The sequence below is a fragment of the Emydura macquarii genome, unplaced genomic scaffold (assembly GCF_026122565.2).
Source record: "Emydura macquarii macquarii isolate MOO-44397 ecotype Brisbane River unplaced genomic scaffold, CSIRO-AGI_Emac_v2 contig_1363, whole genome shotgun sequence".
In the NCBI taxonomy this organism is placed as follows: Eukaryota; Metazoa; Chordata; order Testudines; family Chelidae; genus Emydura; species Emydura macquarii.
The window spans coordinates 11,260,492-11,285,287 of NW_027131500.1; the positions used below are offsets into that span (position 1 = coordinate 11,260,492).

The following is a 24,796-nucleotide window of genomic DNA, read 5'->3' on the forward strand; positions in this document are numbered from 1 at the left end:
AATGGATTACTAGTGAAAACGTTTGGGATGATTTGGGGAAATTAATGGAATTCATTACTCTTGAACAGTTATTGAAATTAGTTCGAGATGAGGTCTGGGCTGCGGTGTGTGCCCAAAAGCCTGATTCTGTTTTGCATGCTGCAGAAATTGCAGAAGAATATGTGCAGAATCAGAATCATGAGAGAAATAAGTCCCTGGGGAAAAGCAGTCACTCTGCATCACAATTTGAGAGATGTTGGGTTTAAGGGGAAACCTAATCCCAATTTTGTTAAAAAGCCTGGAATCACCCTGCTAATTCTCATTGGAGAACTTGAACAAAGTCTGCACATGGACTATTTAGTCTTCATTTCTCTGAACTGGATTTCTAAAAAAAAAAAAAAAAAAAAAAAAAAAAAACTCTAAACAAGGACTGATGACTTCCAAGCTGTTTGGGTAATTTCAGAGACTTTGCAATTTAAGAATTTTGCAATTCAGTTATCATCTCTACTTTGAAACTGACCTAAGAGCTTTATTTTCATTTGTGTATGTGTACTGACCTTTTAATCATTACTCTTTCCTTTTTAAAAAAATAAATGTTAGTTTAGTTAATAAGCATTGGCTAAAAGCGTGTATTTGGGTAAGATCTGAACATTGACATGCTTGGTAATGTGTCCGATCCTTTGGGATTGGTTGAACTTTTTTACATGTGATGGATAAAGATTTTCAGTAATCCCCATCATATTTGACTTGGCTGCCTGGGTGCTAACCAAAGGGCTGGATAGTTTTAAGGGAACTGTGTTTTGTCTACTGAATGACCAGTGAGGTCATCAGAACCTGTTTGTTGCTGGCTAAGTATATCTTATGGAAGAAAAACCACCAGTATTTAGGTCTTTGCCTGCCTCATTCTTTGCAGTCTGCCCTGTTTAAGTTATCTCAGCTTGGTTCCCCTGGGCTAATGTCGCAGCCAAAAAGCCAGTTATGAGGAGCAAAAGAATGCTTGCCTTCCAATAAAAATACTCAGGCTGGATCCTAAATCCCCCTTCTGTCTACAAACAATTCTGTCTGACTCTGGCCACAGGACTCCGCAGGGTGGGTGGCTTTGAGCTGAGGCCTTCCAGCCCTTAGGGACAAGCCACCCTGTTATAGCTACATGAAATAAAATACAACTACATCTGAAATTCTAATAACTTGGGGGAAAGGATGGAGTAGTGGGCCAGGTGTATAGTATATTAGTTTTGAGTTTCTATTGTTTTTGCATGATGTTTCCACGCCTTGCAGTTTGCTGTTTTATTTGTTTAAAAATCTTTCATGAAGATTTGGAAAATAAAGAACCTACTGATCTTTATTAAAGATCCATGAAGAATAAAGACAAGCATAAGTGGGAATATTCCTATACATGTTTTTATTCAATCTCATAGTGGAATATGACTCATGTATCATAACATTCTTTGTTATACACTGAAGCAGACTTGTGGACCAGTGTCAAAATGTTAGGACTAATAAAGAGAGAACTGTCCTGTGTTTTGCTTTGACAGGACACATGAACTAAGAATTTACTTGCCAGTTTGGTACAATATATAGCAATAGTTTCTGTGCTTATATAAGGATCTTTAGATTTTATTCTTTTTGAATTACCATCGGTGAACTATATCCTGATCTTTATAACTTAATGATTTTTGTTTTTGACAGAACAAATGAACTAGCAATTTACTTGGTGGTTTGATACAGTATATAGTAATGGTTAGTATTTGCAACAGCTGTGGTTTCTGTGCTTATACAAGGAGCTTTAGATTTATGCTTCTTCTTCTTGAATTATCATTGGTGAACCATGTACTACATCCTGCTCTTTATAACTTATTGATTTTATCATCAAATGAATCTCTACATGGCTGCCTTGCACATGGCAACTGATGTTCATTAAGAACAATTACCAAGCAATAACTTGTCTCTGGTTCAAATAAATGCGCCAGCATAGACAGTGCACAATGACTTCATGTGCACGGGTTCTCTCATCCCTCAGGGAGCAGTCTCTTTTATCAGAAACAGAATGACCCCCTTGTCTGTCAGTGTAACAGATTTGTAAATGCATAAGAATCTTGTTTTGGAACCTCCTGCTGAGATGCAAAGTTCCAGATGTCAAAAGACAAGTGCACTGTAGCATTTATATTTGTTTACAAATCCCACTTATTGATTGGTTGGTTTTTTTAATCATTGTATATGCACGTTCCAGATACTGAAGGTTTAGAGTAGAAAGGCTTCCTTTGAATGTCTTAAGTGCTGCATTTAGTGCCTTAATTATTTCAAAGGCAGGATTTCCATTTCTCCCTAACAAACATAAAGAACCTAAACTAGCTGGAACTTGAGAGGATGATGCTTCTGGAGGTAAGCATTACTGTGCAAATGGGCTCTAAATAAGTTATGTAGAATAGCTAAAAATAGCTACACAGTCAGTATGAGGGAAACAGACAGAGGCTGGACTCCTGTAAGATCAGTCAAGTAAAAGAACCCTCCCTCCCTGCAATCATCCTCCCAAAGACAATATTCCCTCCTACATGCCTTGCACCTTAGTAGTCAGAGTGGGAGTCCTGCTATTGACTTAATGGGAGCGGAACTGGGACCATAATATGGTTCTTCCCCAACCTGGTTTGTTTACCTGTTTACTCCTATTTATTGTACTTTGTTATTCTCTGGGCATGGTTTCTGTATGCTTGCAGCTCATACTCCACTCTTGTTAATATTTGTACTAGGACAGCACCCGTCACTGTACAGTACAGATACATAATAAGTAGAGTTGTCTGACATGTTTTTGTCAAATATTTTTAAAGAGAAAATGCTTTTCTGACCTACATGCAAATTATTGCAAAAAATGTTCATTTTTGTCAAGCTTTCCTGTTTTTCTGTGAAAAGCAGAAATTGAATTTTTTAAGTAAAAAAAAATTCATGTTTTGGTTTAAAAAATTGGTTTTTGGTTTCTGAAAGTTATTACAGAAAACCTAAAATTATTACCAAACCTTTTTTGGACACTGAATTATTTTTTTGTTTTAGTGGGTTTTTTGTTGGGCAAGGAAGGGACTTTCCACAAGAAATTTAGAAAAAACAAACAACAAAAACCCATTTTCTCCAAAGAGCCCATGAAAAATATTTTTGGCTCTCTTTGACCAGCTCTAGTAGTAAAAGACAGTCCGTGCTCCAAAGATCTTACAGTTTAGGGCCCTGACCTGCAGTTCACCTTATGTGAGAGAACTGCTGCACCCCTACAGAACCTCAGTGACTTCAGTGATGTGCCATGGGGTCACAGCACTGTAACCACTCACATAGTGAAGTGAGGGATCAAAGGACAAGTCAGACAAAAGAAGCATTATCCACAATTAAACATGGAAAACTGATGTGCAGAGAGATTGTAACTTGCCAAGTAATACAGGAAGTCTCTAGCAAAGGTTGGGATTCAACCCAGATCTCCTGAGTCCCAGGTCTTAACCACGAGACCATTTGTTAACTCTGTTCTCTTCATATTCTATTGCTCTTATCTTTGACCTTCCTCCTTCTATTCTCTGCCTACTGCTTTCTCATCTTCATTCATATCGAATAGAAAACGCATACTCTTGGGAAAAGGGTTTGTGTCTTTGTCTGTCCTCTGTGAAGTGCCTAACACAGTTTTGGCAGTAGAAATTAAATGCTATTAATTTAAAAAAAAAATCTAATTTTAAGCACTTATTTATTTCCTCGTCTGTATCTATAAACAAATTTCATTTTTTAAAATGTGTGGTGTACTGTTAGCCCATTAGCCATCTGTATGTTTCGATAGATCTAATGAGAGTTTGGGATCCAGATGGCATGCCATATTTTTTTCCAAAACAGTTAAAGGCCATGACAGACAACTGTCTCATGCTGAGAGGAGCTCCTCACCAACGTGACTGTAAAGCAAATGTGTTGCTTCTTTCTATAAGAGCAAAATAGTTGTTTATGAAAGAGTGCCTGTAACTCTGAATAGCAATTGATCAAGCAAACGAATGAGTTTTGTGTATATAAACACTGCACCTGCCATAGGCATAGTGGAGATGGTCAGCAAATTCTGCAGGAGTGAGCTGGAGCTGTGTGCATGACGTATGTGATGCTGTAGTACTCACTGAAACCCATTGCAGATTGTTCAGCAATTTCCTTCAGTGTGTGAACAGTGTTACAGAAAAAGCTAGGGCAACGGGTGGCTCAAGAGACTGGAAGTGGATTTAGTTTGCCAGTACAAATACCGGCCTAGACGGTGGAGAGCAGGAATCATTGCCATCTGATGTCTGTTACGTAGCCTCTCTGAAATTAATCTAGTGGCCTCATTCTGGCCTGGTGGACCGGCCTCCATGCATCACCACAAGTGGTAACTTGTAAATTTGCAATCTCAGGCATCATTTCTAACACTGAAAGGGACCCTGAAGATTGAACTACCCTCTTCTCCATAGAGATGGCCTCTTTGCGTCAAGGTTGAGACACAAAGGCAGAGCAGTATGGGAAATCTTGCACCATTGCTTCTCATTTCATGCCTGTTCCATGACTAGATAAAGAATGTCGTCTCCAGGGCTCTCCATCTGGCATATTGCATATGTTCTAAAATTCACAAGAAAAGCAAAAACAAAAAAATCTAAAGTATTCTTTCCTAACTTTCTCCTGCTCCTTTTGAAATCAATGAGAACTGTTCTGTCAAATTAAATGGGAGCATCAGGCACTCTGTCAGTAATGGATTAATTATAAAGCAACCTTGGGGTAACTGGGAACTAGACTATGGCTCAAAGATTAGAGAGTTACTCACAGGTTCATGACAATTTTGTGAAAATAAACATTCCCTCCAATTTAACATCTTTCATAGAGGCTTATCAGAATAGTACTTAAACTGTTGCACAGTATTAGGAAGCCCAACTCATGTTCTCCACTAGTACAGCCCTAACTTACAGAAACTAATTTGCACTGCTTCTCGTTTACTAGCCCTTAGTGTGGAGAGTGTGCATATCAACTGATTCATTACTGAAGAAGTCAGTGGGACTGAGTAGATTCAGCGCTTCAGAAAAATACTGGAAAAGGACAACAATGGAATTGTGTTCATTGACTGCTCTGGATGAAATATAATTTAAAAAAATAGAAGTCACTGGGCCCTTTGCACTGTGGAAGAACTGGTAAATTAAGAAGTTAGTTGTGATGCATATAAAGCAGCATCGAAATAGACCAGTTCAGCAAGAGCAAATCACCTATTAAGAAGTGATATAGTTTTTCCACTAGCTCTTCCTCAGGGTGCTTGCTGCTGACACATTGATGTTGGGGCTCTGTGTAGAACAAAACTCAAAATGCCTTTTGGCTAAGATTGAGTGTAATATAATTCTTAATATTTGCTATGTCCTACATCATAGGATCATGTCTATCAGCGAAATGGACACAAATGTCAAATATCTTTGACATCTCAAATTACTATCATTCTAATAAACTCAAATCTCTATTTTATGATGAAATTTAGGCAGTGCTCACAGGAGAGTCTGACTCTCTCAGAACTTTTTTGGGGGTATTTTCAATGGGGTGATGCTTAGTTTTTCCCCATCTCCACCCTTCACACATGAAATGGTGAAAGAGAGAGAGAAAGAGAGATTCTTTTTGCCAGCAGCCAGAGAGGAAAGAGTGGAGAAACCACACCACTCCAGAGAAGAAGGAGCAGCACAATTAAAAACAATGGATCTATAATTCCAAGTGAGTCGATAGGAGCTGTGGGAGCTTTACATGCTTTGCACCTCAGGAAAAATCATGCCCAATGAACCAACCATCACAGGCACATGCAGGACGTGCTGGGAGCTTTCAGGAGCAGCAGCCAGCTAAGTTTGAGGTGAGACTGGGTGACTGCACTGAGTGTGTGGAAATTTTAGAGCTCAGAGAGAGTTGATGGAGGAAGGTTGCAGTCTTTCAAGGGGAACTGGACAGTAGAAGTCAGACTGTGCTCATGCCTGATACAGAAGATCAGGGACATGGGGAATCTTGATTTCGGATGAGGGGGAAATCAGGTTCTGACAGGAGACTGATTTATAAGAGGAGGGACACAGTGAACCTGATTGTGGACTGAAGGGGATAATCTAGCATTGTTGGAAAAGTGGAGCATTTAATTTTGGTTTGGATGAAAGATATTTGCAGTTCAGAAGATGGATTGTTGGTATGTTCATAAATGCGCTTTAGGAAATACTGTGGAATACAAATGATGTAAAGCCTTTAGCAACCGGTGTTATACATGGACAGGTAAAGAATAAAAAGGAAACCACGTGTTACAGTACACATTCACCCATATCTGTATCCTTGAGGAAGCCACCTCAAAACAGGAACTTGCAGTGTGCTGCCAAATATGCAACACCCTGAGCAATAGTCTGTTTGTTTAGCTTGATGTTCCATAGGACACTGCTTCTACTGGAGCACATGTAAAGTGGGTGTGTCGTGATTTTAAACATAGCCTTCAGCAAAGCTGGTCAGGAATTTTTTTGACGAAGTATTTTGTTGTTGGAAAACATTGATTTGTCAAAAAGCTTTTTGCGGAAATATTCATTTCAATTATATGTTTGCAAAACAGAATTCTTGTTTTCTAGCTCTCCCTTTAGCACAATTGGCTATGGAAGTGCCAAACAAATTGATGGTGAGATTTTAGTAAGTACTGTAGATGGCATCATGGATGTGCCTTAGTATGATGCTCTAAACTGGTCATTTTTGGGGGGTGCAAATTTTGAATATCTCATTTAAATAAAATGAATAAAGGGACTTACATGTGACTGTGACACTATCCAGGGCACAATCTGAATTGTTGAACCACTATGTCCCCTCAGTTCTCCAACCTGGGGGGTCTTTACACTGCTTCACTGTGAGAGCAACCACTCCTGGCCTTGCTCACACATGGGGGGTAACTAGACAGTGCCACCCAGTCCAACTCTACCCTCAGCTGCAGCTCCCGGACCTGACTCCAGCCACAACCCCAGCTCCAGCCCCAGGCTTAGCTCCGCTTCCGGTCATGACTGCAGCTCTGCTCCCGGCCCCACTCCCAGCTGCAGCTCTGGCCTCAGCCTCGGCTCATGTCCCTGATCACAGCCCCAGCTGCCAGGGGATGGGTGCACAGATAGAGCCCATTACAGGTAAGGGGTGGTGTAAGTGACAAAGTTTGGGGACCACTGCTCTAGCATGTAAATTACTCTCAGATGAGTTATATGATGAGTGCTTTTAGCCAGTCATTCCCGAATTATATTGCAGAGTGACAACAGCAAATTCCTGGTACCAGACTTGTCCCCAGAAATGTGCATCGTGTACTGCCCAGTTCTCTCTTGGACAATACAAGCTCATAGAAAGCCTGCTATTTCCTTAAGAGGATTTGTGCATATTTTCTATTATCTCAAATGGAGTTTCCCAAACATTTCAATTCAAACACCCTAACTTCAAATAAACAATAAAACAAATGTATTAACTATAGAACAATAGATTTTAGTGATTACAGGTAATGAGGCATAAAAGTAAGAATTGGTTACAAAGAAATAAAAGGTAAAATGCAAACTAATACCTAATTTAAGTGAATTTAAAGCAAAAAGTTTCTTACTATATGCTTACAGAAGTCTGGCTGGATTCCTTCAAGCAGGACCACTTCCCCAGTTCAGTGATGCTTCCTTCCTTTGTCTTTCAAACGGTGTTGATGCTGTGAATTGAGATGAGGGGGGAGAGGTGATTTGGAGTCTCTCTTCCTCATTTTTATATCTTTTTGTTCTGTTTGAGAATCTTCTCCAGCTGGGGTTTGGGCCCTTTGCCAAGATGTAAATTTCTTGCTCACACCCTTCTTCCTGCCAAGAATGGCAGCTAAACCACATGATAGTCCATTTGATTTTGTTGACTCCTGGCTGAGCCATCAGTTTGCTTTTTGTCTCTGAGGAACTCGTCTGTGTCTGCTTTTCCAAACTTGGAGCACATCTCAACAATGTCATACAATAGAATCTTATAATTTTACTTACAGTGTTGCCACACATATTTTACCAAGACAATAATGTTTAGCAGATTGTGTTTTCCAATGATATGTCACAAGGCATACTTTGTACAAGATTTATCATAGTTTTGTAAAAAGGATGAACATGAGGGTACAGACTGTCAGTGACCCATATCTAGAGACAGTGGTTTTGCACTTCTGGTGACATTTAAATCAGTCAAGTTGTCTAACAGGGAAATTCATAAAACCAGAACCAGAAACCTGGGAACCAGAACAGATTTCCTGGCAAAGGGATGGTTAGCAATAAAAAATTAAAATACCCCAATCTGCCAGAAATCAAATTAATTTATTATTTACGAGATTAATATTTATCCCTGATGCAATTCATTTGACCACAGTAGGTGTACAACAGGAATTAATTTGGCCCATTATTGAAATTTCCACCAATGTAAGATGTGTTTGTATATAATCAGTTATGTCTTAAACTATTGCCCTGTCTAGATTCTTTCAGATTAACTTCTTATCAAAAGTGATAACATTTTTCAAAGTCCCTGAAGAGAGAATATTCATTATAATAGATAAATTAAAAACTGATCCAAGCAATCTTCTTCAAATGTCACTTCTCATCTTTAGCAACCTACTTCCTACCTCATTAAGCCAGTTGACTGGGTATTTTTAGACCATTATTATCATGATTTACTGCTCTAATGCTCAGTCATTAGGAGAAAAACAACAATAAAGGTTTCTGTTTCTCACAGGGAGATGAAGTCCTCAGTTGATCAGTTACATACAACAGCAGAGTGAAAAAGACAGCCAAGTATTTCTGCAGCTGTTAGGAGATGAGATATAAAACTCGATTTGTTTGGGACAATCTGATAGAGAAAACTGAATCCTGGGAATTGAATTCCCTGAAAGCCATCCAAGTGTTACTGTGTGTTACTCAGTCTGCAAAATGGTTAACAGCTGCTTAAAAAAAAATTGCATTTGACATTTCCTAAAGCACTGGTAAAGATAAGGGAGGTGAGTGGTCTGTGAGATATGTGTGATTGTCTCTATTCCCCCTGCCACAGTTACTCTTTATTATAGATTCTGTTCAGCACTTATTACTCAGGCAAATCACACACTGACATTTTGCCAGAGTAAAAAGTGCTCAACAGATAAGTTAGGGCCCAATCTTGCAAATACTTAATTGAGCAGTTATGCTGAAGTCAATGAGACAATTAGAATGAGTTTGTGGGATCAGAGCCTCATACTGTCTCTTTCCAAACCTCCCCCCCACCCCCCCCAAAAAAACAAAAACAAACCTTTTAATAATTCCTTTGCTCATTTCATTATTCATTTATTTTATATCGGACTAAATAATAGAAGGAAACAAATACACAATACTACCTTTCTACATATTTTAAATTAAATCTACTGAATTTCATCCTGGCTGATCACGTACATTAAGAGACAGCTCTTGCTCACATGAGTAGGAGATGCAGGATCAGGCCCATGTATGTTGTTAAACATAAATTCTTCTACTATATTTCATTCAAAAGTGAACTTGACATAATACTGGATACTATCCAGCCTAGATCAGGTCAAAGGCAAAATAATAAAAAAAAAATGGTTACAAGTATTTTTTGTGCCATTACTGTAATATATTTTCCTTTTTATGATTAAGAATATATTCATAGTTCATAAAATTAAGTTCTGCTAATCAGATCACTACAGGAAAGAATATCAAATTATGGACAAGATTAATTCAGCACAATTAATCATGTCTATCATAAGTGAAGTAAAAACTAATGTGCTTTAAGCAGGCAATAGTGCATAGTTAGTAGTGTGGGTTTTGTTTTGATTTTTAAAGCATCTGTGTATAAAGTCACAATTAGCTCTGACTGAAGTAAAAAGCAGAGTGGTGAACGGTTATGCTAAATCATGCCAATTCTGGTTTCAGTAATCTACTTTGTTGATAGATTAAAAATACAGTTGTGCACTTGAAGGTGTAAATCTCCAGTAGGCTGGGTCATAGGGCACATAAGAGCCACACTCCAGAGATGTCTATAGCATCTGCGAAGATCCAGTGTTTAAGACTGAGATTAGTGACATAGTATGTTAGGAGTCTGCTGACACTTGCTGTCATTACTTTAGAACAGGAAAGAAGGAGATGGGGCTAATGTTAGGCTATTCACAGCTTTGTTTTTCTGTGTCTAAATAGTAAGAACTTTATGTTCTGTATGGGCACTCTGCACAAAGCAACAATATTATTTTGTAATGCTTACTGCTCTATTGTCAATCTATTTTAAAAATTATTTCTTATTGAAAATCATAATAATATCAATCATATATAATATGGCCTACATTTGTCCTTGTTGTCACTGTATATAGGCCCTGATCTTGCAACTGTTCTTCACGTGTAATCACTGTTTGTGTGTGTGTGGATAGCAGGATTGGACCCCTGTGTGATAGTTGGATTGCAATGATACATGAACTGAAGCAGTAGAAGACAGGTGGACAGAATTATTTTATAAATATCTAGTAGTTCAAAAGTGCTGATGATCTCTCTGGGCAACCTGAGTTTTCTAGGTATGTGATGAAGGGTAGCTGACTATTTTATGAGTGTTGTTACTGAGGCTGGTAATCTTCTGTATTGTGAGTATATCCTAGATCTTAAAAATCATCATCTGTTCACATCCAGGAGGATAGGATTATGCTGCTCTTCTATGATTACCCAAACTATACTCTTGGTGGTGCCAGTAAAGTACCTGCTGATAACTAAAACCATGATTTATCTTTAATAACCTGAGCAAAAACAACCAAGAGTTCTTTTGTGTTTTAAGTCCTCAGCCTTTCTAAAGCTGCCTTCAAGTCTCCAGTATCTCAATCTGTCCTTTGCTGTCTAACGGCTGTAGCTGCCTTGAGAAGAGGAAGGTATTTGAAAGCCAATATACAAACCAAATCACTGGAAAACAGCAGTCCATCTAGTTGCAATATTTTTTTTAAAGGCATACATGCAAAATGCTTCTGTAGAACTCTAGAATATTTTGGTACCAAGACATTTATGGGATATGCTTATCACTTACAAAATATTCTACACCCTTAAGATATCATAATTGTGCATAAATAAAAATAAATAATGCTAGTAAAAGTCCTAGTTTAGATGCAGTTATACTGCTATAAAAGTACCTTATCCTAGTGTACATTGGGATGGAGAGAATGCCACTTTAATTATGCCAGCATACTTAAAGCAGAAAAAAGTTAAGTGTAGAAACAAGCTGATAGGTCCATGTGGAAAGGGAGAATATACTATGAGGAAGAAAAAGAAAATTCTTAGGTATCCGATAGCGATATGATAAAAAGAAAATACAGTGCAGCAATTTTCAATACAAATGTGATGTGAGACAAGTTCTCAGTATAGCTGCATGCCAAATCATTTCTGGCAACAGATTCTTGGGGACAGGAGCCGAGTTAGGTAAAAATGTACAGCGTTAGACAAGTCAATGGTTTCATTGCAAATTACTGTTTGAGTGTAAAATAGAGCTTTCATTTCAAAATCCTAAATAAGAACTATGTATGAAATGTGACATAAGAAAGAAAGGAAAATTGTTTATGTGCTGGAGATGCGAGAGAGGTATATGCTGCATGACACAGAGGTAATAGCTACGTGACCGGGGGTGGGGCATGCAAGGGTGATTGGAATGTGTGTGTGCAGCATTGTCAATGCAAAGCATTAACAAATCATGAATAGGGTCCTCCCAAAATTGACTATCTAAAAAATCATGCGACTTAAAAATAAATTGTTGATGCTTTTATTGTTTTTTTTCAGCAACTGTGTTATTGATTTACTCAATTTTGGCAGTGCTTGTGGTTTTATCATCTCCTGATACTTGTTGTCTGTCTTAAAAGTCTGGCTCCTAGAGGGAAGTGACTAGGTGAGACCCTCAGCTTTTGTTTCAAAATGCATTTCTAGTCCTCAAAGTTGTACAGAAAAGCCTGAAAACATGATCTGAGTGCTCCCTAAAGGCTCAGAAATCAGAAGACAAATAAAAATCACCCAACATGTAGAATTAAAAAAAAACACCACATAATGTTGAAGAAACTCATGATTTTGAGGAGCCTGAATCATCATTTAGTGCTTGAGGTTGGCATTACTGCTTGTTTTAAATGAAACAGATTTTCATGAAATAATCATAGAAGGGTAGGGCTTGAAGAGATGTTGAGAGGTGATCGAATCCAGACCCTTGTGCAGAAGCAAGACCAAGTAAACCTAGACCATCTCTGTCAGGTGTTAGTCCAACCTGTTCTAAAAAACCTCAAACAATGATTCCACAACCCCCTTTGGCAGCCTATTCTAGCACTTAACAACTGTTAGGGTGGATAGATAGAATTTTTTTCCTAAGTCTCCAGGGCTGCAGATTAAGCCCATTACTACTTGTTCTGCTTTCAGTGGACACATAAGACAGTTGATCACAGTCCTTTTTATAATAGCCCTTTCAACAACTTATAAGACTTTGTAGGTCCCCCTCTTTTTCTCAAGACTAAACTTTTAGTCTTTCCTCATGGATCAGGTTATAATTTTTGTTGCTGCTCTCTGAACTCACTCTAGGTTGTCTACATCTTTCCTAAAGTGTGGCACACAATACTGCAACTGAAGCATCTGCAGTGCTGAGTAGAGCAGTTAGTACACCCCAGAATCTGCTCCTTTTGCAACTGCATCACAGTAGTCTCTCAGTTTGTGATCCACTCTGCTGTGACTCCAGGAGCTAGAGCTTTAAGAAAACACCAAGTGATCAAAGTGACAGATGGGGGTGTGTGAGATTACAGATGGGGGTCCCATCTATGGTGCTTGGGGAGGGGCAGCTGAGGTGAGGTACATCTATGTTCAAACCTTTGGGTAATTTATTAATTTAATTACTGAAACAATTCTTCAGTGCTTAATTTGTAATGAGAGTGGTGCTAGCGATGAAATAATTTTTTTCACTTTCATAATTGAGGTGGCAATCTCAGAGGTGCTAGCCAGGGCTGGATTAGCGCAGGGCCTCAGGCTAAGGGTGCACCGCAACAATTAAAGCCCTGCCTCTTCTCCCTCATAATGTGGGCCCAGCCTGAGTGTCACTAACAACCACCTCACCTGCCACAGGTAGCAGACCCCACCTACATGTTTTAAGACTGAAATATAACCACAGAACGGCTTTGTTAATTACAAGGCACGTTTAATATAGCTTTAAGAGCCTCAATGCCATAATTGTGATCATTTTGTTTTAAACTAGGGAAAAGACTTGTATCCACGGGCCCCCAGGAGAGTTAATCTAGCCCTGGGGACGCTGGCAGGCCTAGCGGTGCAGGGGCTCAGCCGTAAGCTAAGCACGGCAATTCCTCCTAAAGCGCAAAGAAGAGGTGGCCAGGCAGGGGCTGTCTCAGGTCAGGTCTCTGAGCCTAGGGCCGCAGCCACCAGAGCGTCAGCAGGGGCACCCCTCCTGCAGCAGCCTGCCGATACTACACCTCCCGGCATGCACTGCTCCAGAGAGACCCGCGCAGCTACAGGCCCTGACGCTCTGTCTTCGACGAGCAGCCCGGCCGCGGTGCATGGCGGTAGCGGTAGTCTCACTCTGGCACGCAGAAGTCGCTGCACGGCGTCTTGCGCGAGCGGTGGGCCCCAGCCAGGACCGCAGGAAGAAGGGCTAGTGGCGTGTGCGCGCTTCTCCCCGTGACAGCGCGAGCGAGGTGGGGGGAGTGTCGTGACGCGGACGGGTGCCATAGAGCTCGGCGTGGTCTCCATGGTAACCGGCTACCGCTGACTCCCGAAGGCAGCTGCGCCTCGAGTAGCGCTGCGCCAGGCTCACTCCCAGCGGCTGTTGGCGCGGCTCCCGGGAGCCGGTTCCCTCAGCCGAGGCCGGCGCTGCGGGAGCGGGGCGCTGCGGCGCCGCCTGCTGGCCTGGCCGCTCTCTGCCACCCGTCGGGTCGGGGAGGCTGCGGCCCGTCACCGCCGCAGCGTTTGGGCTGGTTCCGTTGCCGCGGGGGGTGACTTGGTGGCCGGGGTTTACCCGGATGTACGGAGCCGAGGCCGAGAGCGACTCCTGGGACCGGGAGCCGTCCGAGCGCCTCTGGGTGTTCGCTGGTGCGGCCTGGCCCGCCGCCGGGCGGATGTGTGCCTGGAGCCCAGCCAAACCGTGTGCCGCCTTGCAGGCCGAGGGTTTACACAGCCCCGTTCAGATAGGTGGGTATCCAAGCCAGTCTGCCGCCGCCTGAGCATAGGCGGCCACACGTGGCAGCGGTATTGGAAGGAGAAGGCACGGCTAGGAGGTTGCTGTGGCCTGGTAGAGAAATAGGGGTAGCGGGGCTGCTGCATCAATATCCGCGTCTGAGCAGATCTTGGAGCGGCTCAAACTTGGGACCAGAATCCAAAATGGCCCCAGTAGCCTCAGGTATTAGAGGATGTTCAAGACCCTGCCCCTAAAATCAGTAGTCTCCATAGAGAGAGATTGTTCTCCTTAGGATCCAGTGCCAGCCCTACAGACCTTTTTCATGTGAGTAGTTCCATAATGGCCACATTTGGTAAAGCACTTTGAAATCCTTTCATAAAAGGTGCTGTGGAACAAAACACATGTCGGTAAAGATGGGGGTTCTGTAGAGTCTCAAAGGTGAGACTATGGACCTTGAGGTAAGAGACAGAAAGTCAGTGCAGTGATTCTGTAAGGGGAATGACCATATACATTCGTATCTATTCACTTCTGGGCTACTCACTGTTGCAACTGCTGGTTGTGTTGGTCATTTTGTGGATTGATGATTTATACTGACTATTCATTTTTTTTAAAAAGAGAGTATTTTCAGGTATTTAGTTATCTTCCAACAGATTATATAAAACTACTAAAAGGAATCTATGTAGAGCCAGAATATTTTCATGTTAAAAAACATATGTTTATATTATAATTTCCCTCTGAGGTAACATGGCAGTTAACTGAAAAGATAACTTTGGCATTATTTCCATAACTGGCAGAAAAGAAACTAGGTCTCTTTTCTTCCCCGGCCCCTCCCACAGAAAGCAATGTTATAATGGTAAAGTAACAAATTCTTGAGCCCTTATTCTGTCTTTACTTAGGCAAAAGTCCTATGGGAGTTTTGCCTGCACAAGGTTTTTGGCCTGAAGTTAGGTACATACCTGCTCAAGCATCTTTTCAACTAATTATATAACCTTTTTATCATTTAAAAGCAGAATAAATTATAAAATACTGTTGGGTTAATGCAATATAAACACAGTAAGTGTTAAAACGTTTTATTAGGAAATGTTTAAGCACAAAACAATAAAGCAATAGTCAAGGTTAAAAAAGCATAGCAATACAGCATCCAGGGATGACACGCAGTGGGGGGGAATGGGAGGTATTCGAGGATGAGCTGTGGCCCGTGGGAGGGGCTGGAGGTGTGGGGCTTGAGGGTTGCAGGAGGGTATGGGGGGGAACGCTATCCAGCGTGGAGGGAGCGTCTCTGGGAGGCATTGCCAGGGGAGACGAGTGAGTCCATGCGTGGGGGTGGAGGTCTGGGGAGTATAGTGGCGTATGGGGGGATATGTGGGTTGGGGGACGCTATCCATGGTGGAGGGGATCCCTGGGAGGTTGAGGAGGGAGGGTCCCTGGGGGGCATTTGCCAGGGAAGGCAAGTGGGTCCATGTGTGGGGGTGGAGGTCTGGGGGTACAGTGGCGTGTCCCCGCGAGCGGGGATCCCTGGGAGGCGTTTGCTAGGGAGGGCGAGTGAGTCCCTGTGTAGGGGTGAGACTGGAGGTCGGGGGAGAGGCGATAGGAGATACATACACTATTGTTTATGTTAGGGTCTCCTATAGAGATGCTCGGGATGAGTTTTGAGATCAAGATCAAAGATTAGGTGGCTTTAGTATCAGAAGTACAAATACAGTGTAATCACATCTCATTCTTAAGTTGGCTTTGAAAAGACTGTTGCTTGAATTATAAGCACTGATTTGAGCAGGTATATAATGACCTTTATAATTATATTGCTTGCAAACTTTGTTAACCTCTTAAAATAGTAGTTAATTTGTAGTTAGTGATGATCTGACTGCAAGATCGATGATTATCTGTAATTCAGAAATGTTAGTACAACTATTTCTCACCTGAATATATTCGGCTTTGAGAAAGTGTAGCTAATAGTGTTTGGTTCGGTTCAGCTGTTTGTTCAAATTGTTTAAATATAAACAATAAACTAGTAATGCAGTAACATTGAAACAACCTGATACAGTGGAGTGCTGTATTCTCATTGACTTCAGTGGGAATGATAATTGGCATAGTAGAGGATCAGGCTCAAAAATATCTGGTGCCAGTCACTGTTGATTATAGACTTATTTGCTGTTTGGATTATTCTTTGAAGATGGCCAAAGTTTGTGCTGTTTTTGGAGGATCTCGAGGAATTGGAAAAGCTGTTGCACAGCTGCTGGCACAGAAAGGATACCACTTGGCTATTATTGCTAGAAATCTGGAAGTAGCTCAAACTACTGTGAATCACCTTGGCGGTATGTATCTTGCTTTGTTGTTTCTTCATGCACTGTCCAGTGTTTAGGTAACTGGTAGGAGTAATACATTAATATATCTAAATTTAGCTTTTTCTCAAATGCAGGTGAAAATAAAAGGCAGAGCATCTACTTGAGAATTAAGCCATCCATAGCAAAGCAGATGGGGGATTTACAATTTGAAATAGTGTGAATAATGACCTGAGCGTGCTCTCATGGTTGTCAATGGGAACTTTACTGCGCGCAATATAGTCCATTTTGTTTTTAAATTTGTGTAGTTCTTTTGAAATGAATGCCCCGTGAATTTTGTATGTGAAGTTAATTTAAACTACTTTGGGCATAATTGTGTGCATTGCTGTTTTGAAACATAGGCCATGAAGTTTAGGGCCTGACACTGGCAGGGTTTGTGTCAACTGAATAAAAGGTATTTGCAGGTAGGAAAAGTGTGTAAATTCCAAACTGCATATAAGAACTATCTGTTCTTTCTGGGATTTTATAGTTCTGATATTTTATAGTTCTGATATTCTGCATTTAAGAGCAGTTTGTACAGCACTTTACTTTTTTTTCAAACTTATAATCTTCACAGCACTCCTGCAGGGAAGGTAAGTAATTGTTACAGATCCCTTTTACAGACTGGGTAACTGAGTTTAAGGTAGTTGTCCATGGTCACATGAATTGGTGACAGAAATAGCATTATAACTTGACAGTTCTTGGCTTCCAGCCAGCCCAGGTTTCATGTCACTCTAGATAGACCACATTGATTCCAAACTTCAAAAGGGACAAAAAATACAAAACACAACATTAGTGTTGTAACTAATAAACTTCTTGAAACATTTCCTCATTTAACTCTCCTTTGAGGTGGAACAGATTTCTTAAGTTATAACTAGTTCAACATTTGCTTTTACTATTAATTGGGGTCTTGAAATTCTAAGGCAGGTTTATGAATGGTACAAGATCTCTTAGCATTACCATGATACATGCAACTTCATTTCAGTACAGCAGGTCATCTGGCACTCAGCTGTGATGTAGCCAAGGAACAAGATGTCCAAAATACATTTGATGAGGTGAAGAAGAATTTAGGTCATGTTAATTACTTGGTTAATGCTGCTGGAGTCAACAGGTTAGTCTTATGTTGTAAGTAACAGTAGGCCATGTATTCTTATTGAAGGGTATTAAATATAGTAAGAGAGTAACTGCACAATTAAACACATTGTTAATGGCTCTAGAATAAATTGAAATGTATGTGAAGTCTGTGTATTGTACTCATATTGTTGTAGCAAAACGGTTGACTTAACTCCACTGCTGTTATGATCAACATCCCCCACAACACATCTTTCAAGATCCATGAGTCCTGCACATATCTATCACATGTGGTGTACCTCATCCAGTGCCTTAAATGCCCCCTTTATAACTTTGGTGGTGAAACGAGACAATCCCTATGAACTCTCTCAGAAAAATGATACAAGACAAAACCAGCATATTACCTCGGGGTGAACACTTTTCTTGAGGCCATCACTCTATATGTGACCTCTCAGTTCTCATTTGCAAAGGAAACGTGCAACATTTTCAAAAGACAAGCCTGCGAGCATAAATTCATAACTTTGCTAGACACTAAAAAACATGGATTGAATAAAGACACTGAATTTATGGTTTATAGTTATTACGGCAATCTGTAATCTCCTCCCCCCCTACCCCTCCCAAATGACTGGAGAGGTGCATATGGGCTACTTCACTTTGAATGGGTCCCTTGAAATATGTGTTAACTATTTATGATAGACAATCTGTATTATGCCTTGTGTTTAGCGGCGACACTAAAGGTATGTCTATATTGCAGTCAAACAACCACAGCTGGCCTGTGTCAGCTGACTTCAGCTCACTGTACTCTGGTTGCAAGTCTGTAAAATTGCAGTGTAAATGTTAGGGCTTGGGCTGGAGCCTGAGCTCTAGGACCCTCCCTCCTTATGGGGTCCCAGAGCTTGGGCCCAGACTGAGCCTGAATGTGTACACAATTTTATGTCCCTGGGAGCCTGAGTCAGCCGACAGGGCCTCCTGCGGGTTTCCAAATGCGGTGAAGACCTACCTCTGAATCCATTTCCCAGACTTGAAGAGGAGCTCTGTGTAAGCTTGAAAGCTTGTTTCTTGGTCCAATAAAAATATTACTTTACCCTCCTTGTCTTTATTGTACTCACAGATACAATATTTTCAGTGGAAGTGAAACTCCAGTAAAATAACATCTCCCTTCCCCCTGCCTCCCTCCCCAAGCTCTTTTCTTCATGGCCCAAAAAATAAATCAATCCACTAGAAATTTGTGAGAGTTAATACATTTGACCACTTGTAATACGCCTTCAGCAAAATGGCTGTCACAGGCCTTAAATTAAATTTTATTAAATTTTCAGTTATCAAGAATAGTGCTAGAACATGTAGGGTCAAAATAATTCTTGGTGCAGCTTCATTCTGGTCAATGGAATTTGACCAGGGATGACTTAAACCAATTTTTCGGGGTGTTTGGTTTTTGTTTTGCAGGGATGGCTTGTTGCTGAGAACCACATCTGAAGATATGGTATCCCAAATTCACACTAATCTTCTGGGAACAATGTTTACATGCAAAGCTGCTGTAAAGAGTATGCTTCAACAGCAGGGAGGTGCTATTGTTAACATAGGTGAGTCTCCACCTTAGGTAAGTTGAAGATGGTTAATTATATTCAAATGACTTTTTCATAGAAACAGTCTTAGTCTATAAACGTCATGTTAAAAGGTATACCTATAAAAACATATAGTAAGAATCCAAAATTGAAAAATTTGTATGAAATATATAATGTACTGGAATTAATATTGTATCATTGGGTAGTGTCTAGTTACTTGTAAAGGGACATAATCAAATATTTAAAAAATTCCTCACACTTTGTTTTGAAAATATTGTCCGTTATTGTTACACTCCAAGCCTGTAATGAGCTTCAGATAATTGGATCTCTGTGCCTGTTTGGAACTCATTGCAAGATGAGACCCAAAGATGCATACAACTAAAAGTAAGATTTCCCCCTGCCACCCTCTGTTTTCCCCCAGTATATTTATCTGTCACTTTGGACAGCATTTGGTGTAAAGTTAGTTTGATTGTTTCCTCTGGAGAATTTGTTAGATATTCCTGTCTTTCACAAACAGAAAATCTTCAAAGCATTAGGAAAATGTGATTTTCAAAATCACAACACTTGGCATGAGGACTCAAAAGCTGGTGTAATATTTTTAATTACTTTTTTAAAAAGACTAGATTACAGGTTTACAATGTCCCTTTAAAGCAATCCAGAAGTGACACTCTTTATGTTCTTTCATTTAGGGTCACTTTTTTTTTTTTGTGGTTATAGTTTTTTATTCCTAGTCAGAAGCCCAAGTCCTGCAAACCCTTATACTTTCAAGTAACTTTATGCACATGTGTTTTCTTGTTAAATTCATTGGGTCGCTATTTTCTTTCTTTTGTAAACATATTGTTCCTTTTTAAACTTTTTTAGCAACTTCTGAATGTAAACACGTCTGATATCAGTGGTAAATAAAGTTCTTATAAAACCTTTCATCTGAATTTCATCATGCTTTATAATCCTCCTGTAACTTCTTCAAATTATTGCAAGTGTTGTTCTTAATTAAAATAAAAATGGAGAAATGCATAACTTCTTTTTTTCCATCTAGGAGGTTATTATTCAGAGAGCTTTGCCACAGATTGTAATACAATTTTCTGATGCATATTTGTTTGAACTATACATAAATAGATAGCAGACATGTTTGCTGCTGTTGGTGATAAGTTAATATACAGATAGCAATCTTATTTTCATTACTATATTTGTAATCTTAACTGCCTCTCCAATAGTTAGAACCAAAATCTTCCCTCGAATACATGACTGACTTGCAAATGGGAACTCTGCATGCATATCAAGCTCTGATTGCTGTTATTTAAAAGGATGGTGATTAAAATTTCTGAATTCAGTAAAGCCACTATCATTGTTGTAAAAGATAAGTCTGTTATTTGGTCTCCTTTTGGTTTGTTTTAGGAAGTATTATTGGACTCAAGGGCAATTCTGGTCAGAGTGTGTACAGTGCCAGCAAAGCAGGGTTAGTTGGGTTTTCACGCTCTCTTGCTAAAGAAGTAGCAAGAAGGAAAATTCGAGTCAACGTGGTTTGTCCAGGTTAGTTCATGATTTAAAATACTAAATCTCTGTACATCATTTGTGATTACTTCAGTTAGAGATCAGCAAGGTTGGAACAAAGAGAAGCGCTTACTATTTGCTTATTTTACTCTGAAAGTAAGAAACTGTTTATAAAAGTACACTGATGGAAAACACTGCTAAGTAGCACGTTTTAGGGTAGTTTTCAAACAGAATTGTAATTTTTTATTTTAAAAAATTGTTTTCTTAAAACACATTTTTGTCTCCATCTTTTATTACTCAGTTTACTTTTACATATAAATGGATTTAAGGGAATAAATGTTTGTTCCTTCTTGAATATCTAATTTAACTTTGCTTATTTTTGTTTCTGTAAACTAACTCTGTATTGAAAAGGGAATTTAAGAAATGCTGAGTGAGGAGAAATTTCTCTTTTTATAGAAGATTCCTTTCTATGTCTGCATTGTCGCAGATGCTCCTGGGGTTTTATTGCTAGTTGTCCCTAATGTTTCAAACTCTTAGTAGTAGACAAAAGGAAATGGATGAGAGTACATATTATACTATTTCCTAATGGTACCAATCTTTCAATTTCTTATAGGGCCATATAGCTGTGTGAGGGTAGAAAGGGGCAATTTTAGATTGTTGGATGCCAAGTCGTATTATAAATTGCTAAAAATGTTTAGTTTAGAGAAACCAGAAATGGTAAGCCAGCTCTTTCTAATTGTTTCTCTTACTGTCAATTCCAGGGTGGGATTCCAACTATTTTAGTCAGGGGTTCTTTATTTTGCGTGGTCTCAATGATGGTGTCCCCCCAAGAATGTAATCAGTTATTGACCGTGGCTATTTTGTTAAAGAAAGGAAAAGAAAACATTACACAAAGCAGTGCAAGTACACTGGCTACTTCTGTTGCAGTCTGTTCTGTATGGCTCTCTCTGGAGAGCTTTTAGCAGAGATTACATGTCTGAGAGTGAACCTGCCTTTGGTGTGGCACTTTTCTCTTTGTAAATTGAAACCAAGGCCCCAAAATAATTGTGAAACCAGACTTAATCTGTCTTTAGAGAACAAAGAATATTTATATATGGGCAAAATAATTTAAAGGGCAGATGGATCCTGTTTCTTATATTATTGATAACCTAAACATGCTATAATTAAGCGGAGTAAGCAATCTTCATTAAATTCTTTGAAATCCAAGAAAATATTTAAATCAGTAATTTAGAAGAAGCCATTTAAGGAACTGTCTTGAGACTGGCCAGTTAAGAATCTTAAATCCAATTAAATCCTGCAGTTTCTTTGTTTGCCAGTATTTAGCCCCGTTTCTTTTCCAAGAATACACAGTTTAACCTTTTGGTGAATAACTAAAGAAACTATCAATATTTTAAGTTACTATTTCATTTCACCATTCCAATAAAATCATTTGAGTTTTAAATCTAATCTCTTGGCAGCATCTTAATTAACTTTCTCACCATGTTGAAATCTTCAGGAGGTTTTCTTGGGTTGTGTGTTTTGTTTTGTTTTTAAAATAGTTTTTGTTTCCTAGCTGCTGTGGCAGCTTGCTTGTAGAGCTGGACTGGATGAGTTGCTGTTTTAATCAGAGTAGACAAGGTGTGTGTGAGGGATGTTCACTTCAGAGGGGTTTTTTATGCTCCTTATTTCCATTAAATTATAGGAAAGCACACTTCTTTCAGACTTACATTAAAAGTTGGTTGCCGTCACTCTTTCATGGGTCCCTGCTTTCAGGATTAAATTATTTGACACTTTTAGCTCTGAAAAATGCAGTCTGCCTAATGAATATGCAACATTTCTTTAATTGCCTTTGTTCTTCTTGAATTGAGAAAGTATCAGATAACTTTTTTTATTCAGTCCATTTTCTGAGACTTTCCAGTTTTATTAGTTTGACAGGAAATGAAATGGTTTTCAAAAAGTCCAAACATTCCTGTTCTTTATATATGTTTTCAGATTTTAAAAGTTTTTAATATTAAATAATTCTTAGTCTTAATCTTAAATGATTATTAAATAAGTTTTTTCCCCCAAAATATCGTGTAAGAAAGATGATTCTTCTAGTCTTCCTGAGATGGATGAGAGAGTTGCTTGAGCTCTGCCAATAATTTATTTATTTTTTCCCATTACTATGGGAATGGCTTAACTTTTAAATGGCTTCTTACAATAGACTGCGGAACGATGAGCGAGGCAGCAGTTCTGCAGAAAAGGACCTGGGGGTAACAGTGGATAAGAAGCTGGATATGAGTCAGCAGTGTGTCCTGGTTGCCAAGAAGGCAATAGCATATTGGGCTGCATTAGTAGGAGCATTGCCAGCAGATCGCGGGAAGTGATTATTCCCCTCTATTCGGCATTGGTGAGGCCGCATTTGGAGTATTGTGTCCAGTTTTGGGCCCCCCACTACAAAAAGGATGTGGAGAAGTTGGAGAGAGTCCAGTGGAGGGCAACAAAAATGATTAGGGGGCTGGAGCACGAGACTTATGAGGAGAGGCTGAGGGAACTAGGCTTGTTTAATCTGCAGAAGAGAAGAATGAGGGAGGATTTGATAGCAGCCTTTAACTGCCTGAAAGGGGGTTCCAGGGAGGATGGAGCTAGGCTGTTCTCAGCGGTGGCAGATGACAGAACAAGGAGCAACGGTCTCAAATTGCATGGGGGGAGGTCTAGGTTGGACATTAGGAAAAAGTTTTTTACTAGGAGGGTGGTGAAGCACTGGAATGGGTTACCTAGGGAGGTGGTGGAATCTCCATCTTTAGAGGTTTTTACGCTGCAGCTTGACAAAACCCTGGCTGGGATTATTTAGCTGAGGTTACTCCTGCTTTGAGCAGGGGGTTGGACTAGAGGACCTCCTGAGGTCCCTTCTAACTCTATGATTCTATGAATAGTAATTAGTTTAGCAAAGTCATTAGATTCCATGTTGATACATGAAACATTTTAACATTTACACAGTAGTGATATGAGAGCTTTGCATTTAGCTAATGTATTTGCCAGTATGCATTTTACAAAGGGATTTGCCATTGCAACATTTAAGAAATAAATAAATAAAAGGTTTAAAACATTTCCAGCTCCACACATTTTTCCTAGAAGCTCTTCTGAATGAAGTTTTAATAGTAATTATAAAATTCATTTCAGTTAGGATATTTCTAGAATTCTTTGTGTGGGAAACTTATAGGTTTTCAAGGGAGGGCAAAATAGCCCACTTTACCTCTACTTTTATAGGTTTCATAACACAACCCTGCAGTCCTCTTCACTGTCCGTCTTTTCCTAAAACATTCATATTTTACATGGCTTGTCCTCAGATAAGGATTACGCTTCTACAAAATGGGTATCTTATACATAAGGAGATGTCCTGGTCCAGACTAGACATTGTTAGAGGTGATAAATGTAATTTTATAGCCAAAGAGGAGTTACCTTCCTGAAATTTCTTATCCTGGGAGACAGAAAGCAGAAACGTCCTGCAATTCCTTTAACTATTCTGAACGTTTTATAACATCAATAACAAAAATATACACAGATGTTGTATTTTCAAGCATCTTGGCTATAAGATATTTGTAGCTGTATTCATTAAATTCATTATATTCATTAAAGGTGCAAACAAGTTTGTGAATCTAATATTAAAATAAGTTATAATTTTATTAATATTTTTGAATCAATATTGAGGTCTGTCCCCACTGTTGCTAAAATCGCATCCCCTTTTTTCTTGTCTGAGATTGATTTTAAGATGCTCATGTGTTTCTCACGGTGGCTCCTGAGGATAAAACCTCTTGGCTCAAAAGTGTTTTTCACAGTACTGTTTGATCATAGACAAGTGCTATATGGATTAATACAGTAGATTCCACTTAATAGCAATCATGATATTAGCAACTTCTGGTTAATGGCAACATAGTGCTGGGAACCAGTCCCATACCGTTAACGTCATTGTTAATGGGATTTGGGTTTTGGCAATAGCATACTGCTTATTAGCAACTTTTTGGAAGAAAGGTCCCACCTGCAGGCAGATTTGCAAGGCTGCAGCCAGGGAGGGAAGTGCTGGGACATGCCATCCCTGGCTACAGCCCTGAAAACCTGCTTTCTCTTATTAGCAGCTGCCAGATAATAGCCACTTTTTGCTCACAACCGAGGTTGCTAATAAGCAGAATCTACTGTATCAGTAACTACCTGGTAGATCATTACACTTGTCTAGCATGTCTATGCTAGCGCTTTTGTTGC

General features: G+C 39.6%; 1 protein-coding gene across 5 annotated transcripts in view; it reads left to right on the plus strand.

Moving 5' to 3' along the window:
* The window catches only part of CBR4 (carbonyl reductase 4), a 56,122-nt gene that overhangs the window by 5,476 nt on the left and 25,850 nt on the right, over positions 1–24,796 (plus strand). For 2 of the 5 annotated variants that reach the window (XR_010920482.1, XM_067551771.1), the window contains exons 2-5: positions 16,307–16,448; positions 17,445–17,565; positions 18,969–19,105; positions 20,483–20,617. Coding sequence is in view for 4 of the 5 variants with exons in the window: in XM_067551771.1 (XP_067407872.1) it covers positions 16,307–16,448; positions 17,445–17,565; positions 18,969–19,105; positions 20,483–20,617 (535 nt within the window). In the remaining variant the exon portion in view is untranslated. The other 3 variants (XM_067551775.1, XM_067551772.1, XM_067551774.1) reach the window with 3 other exon arrangements.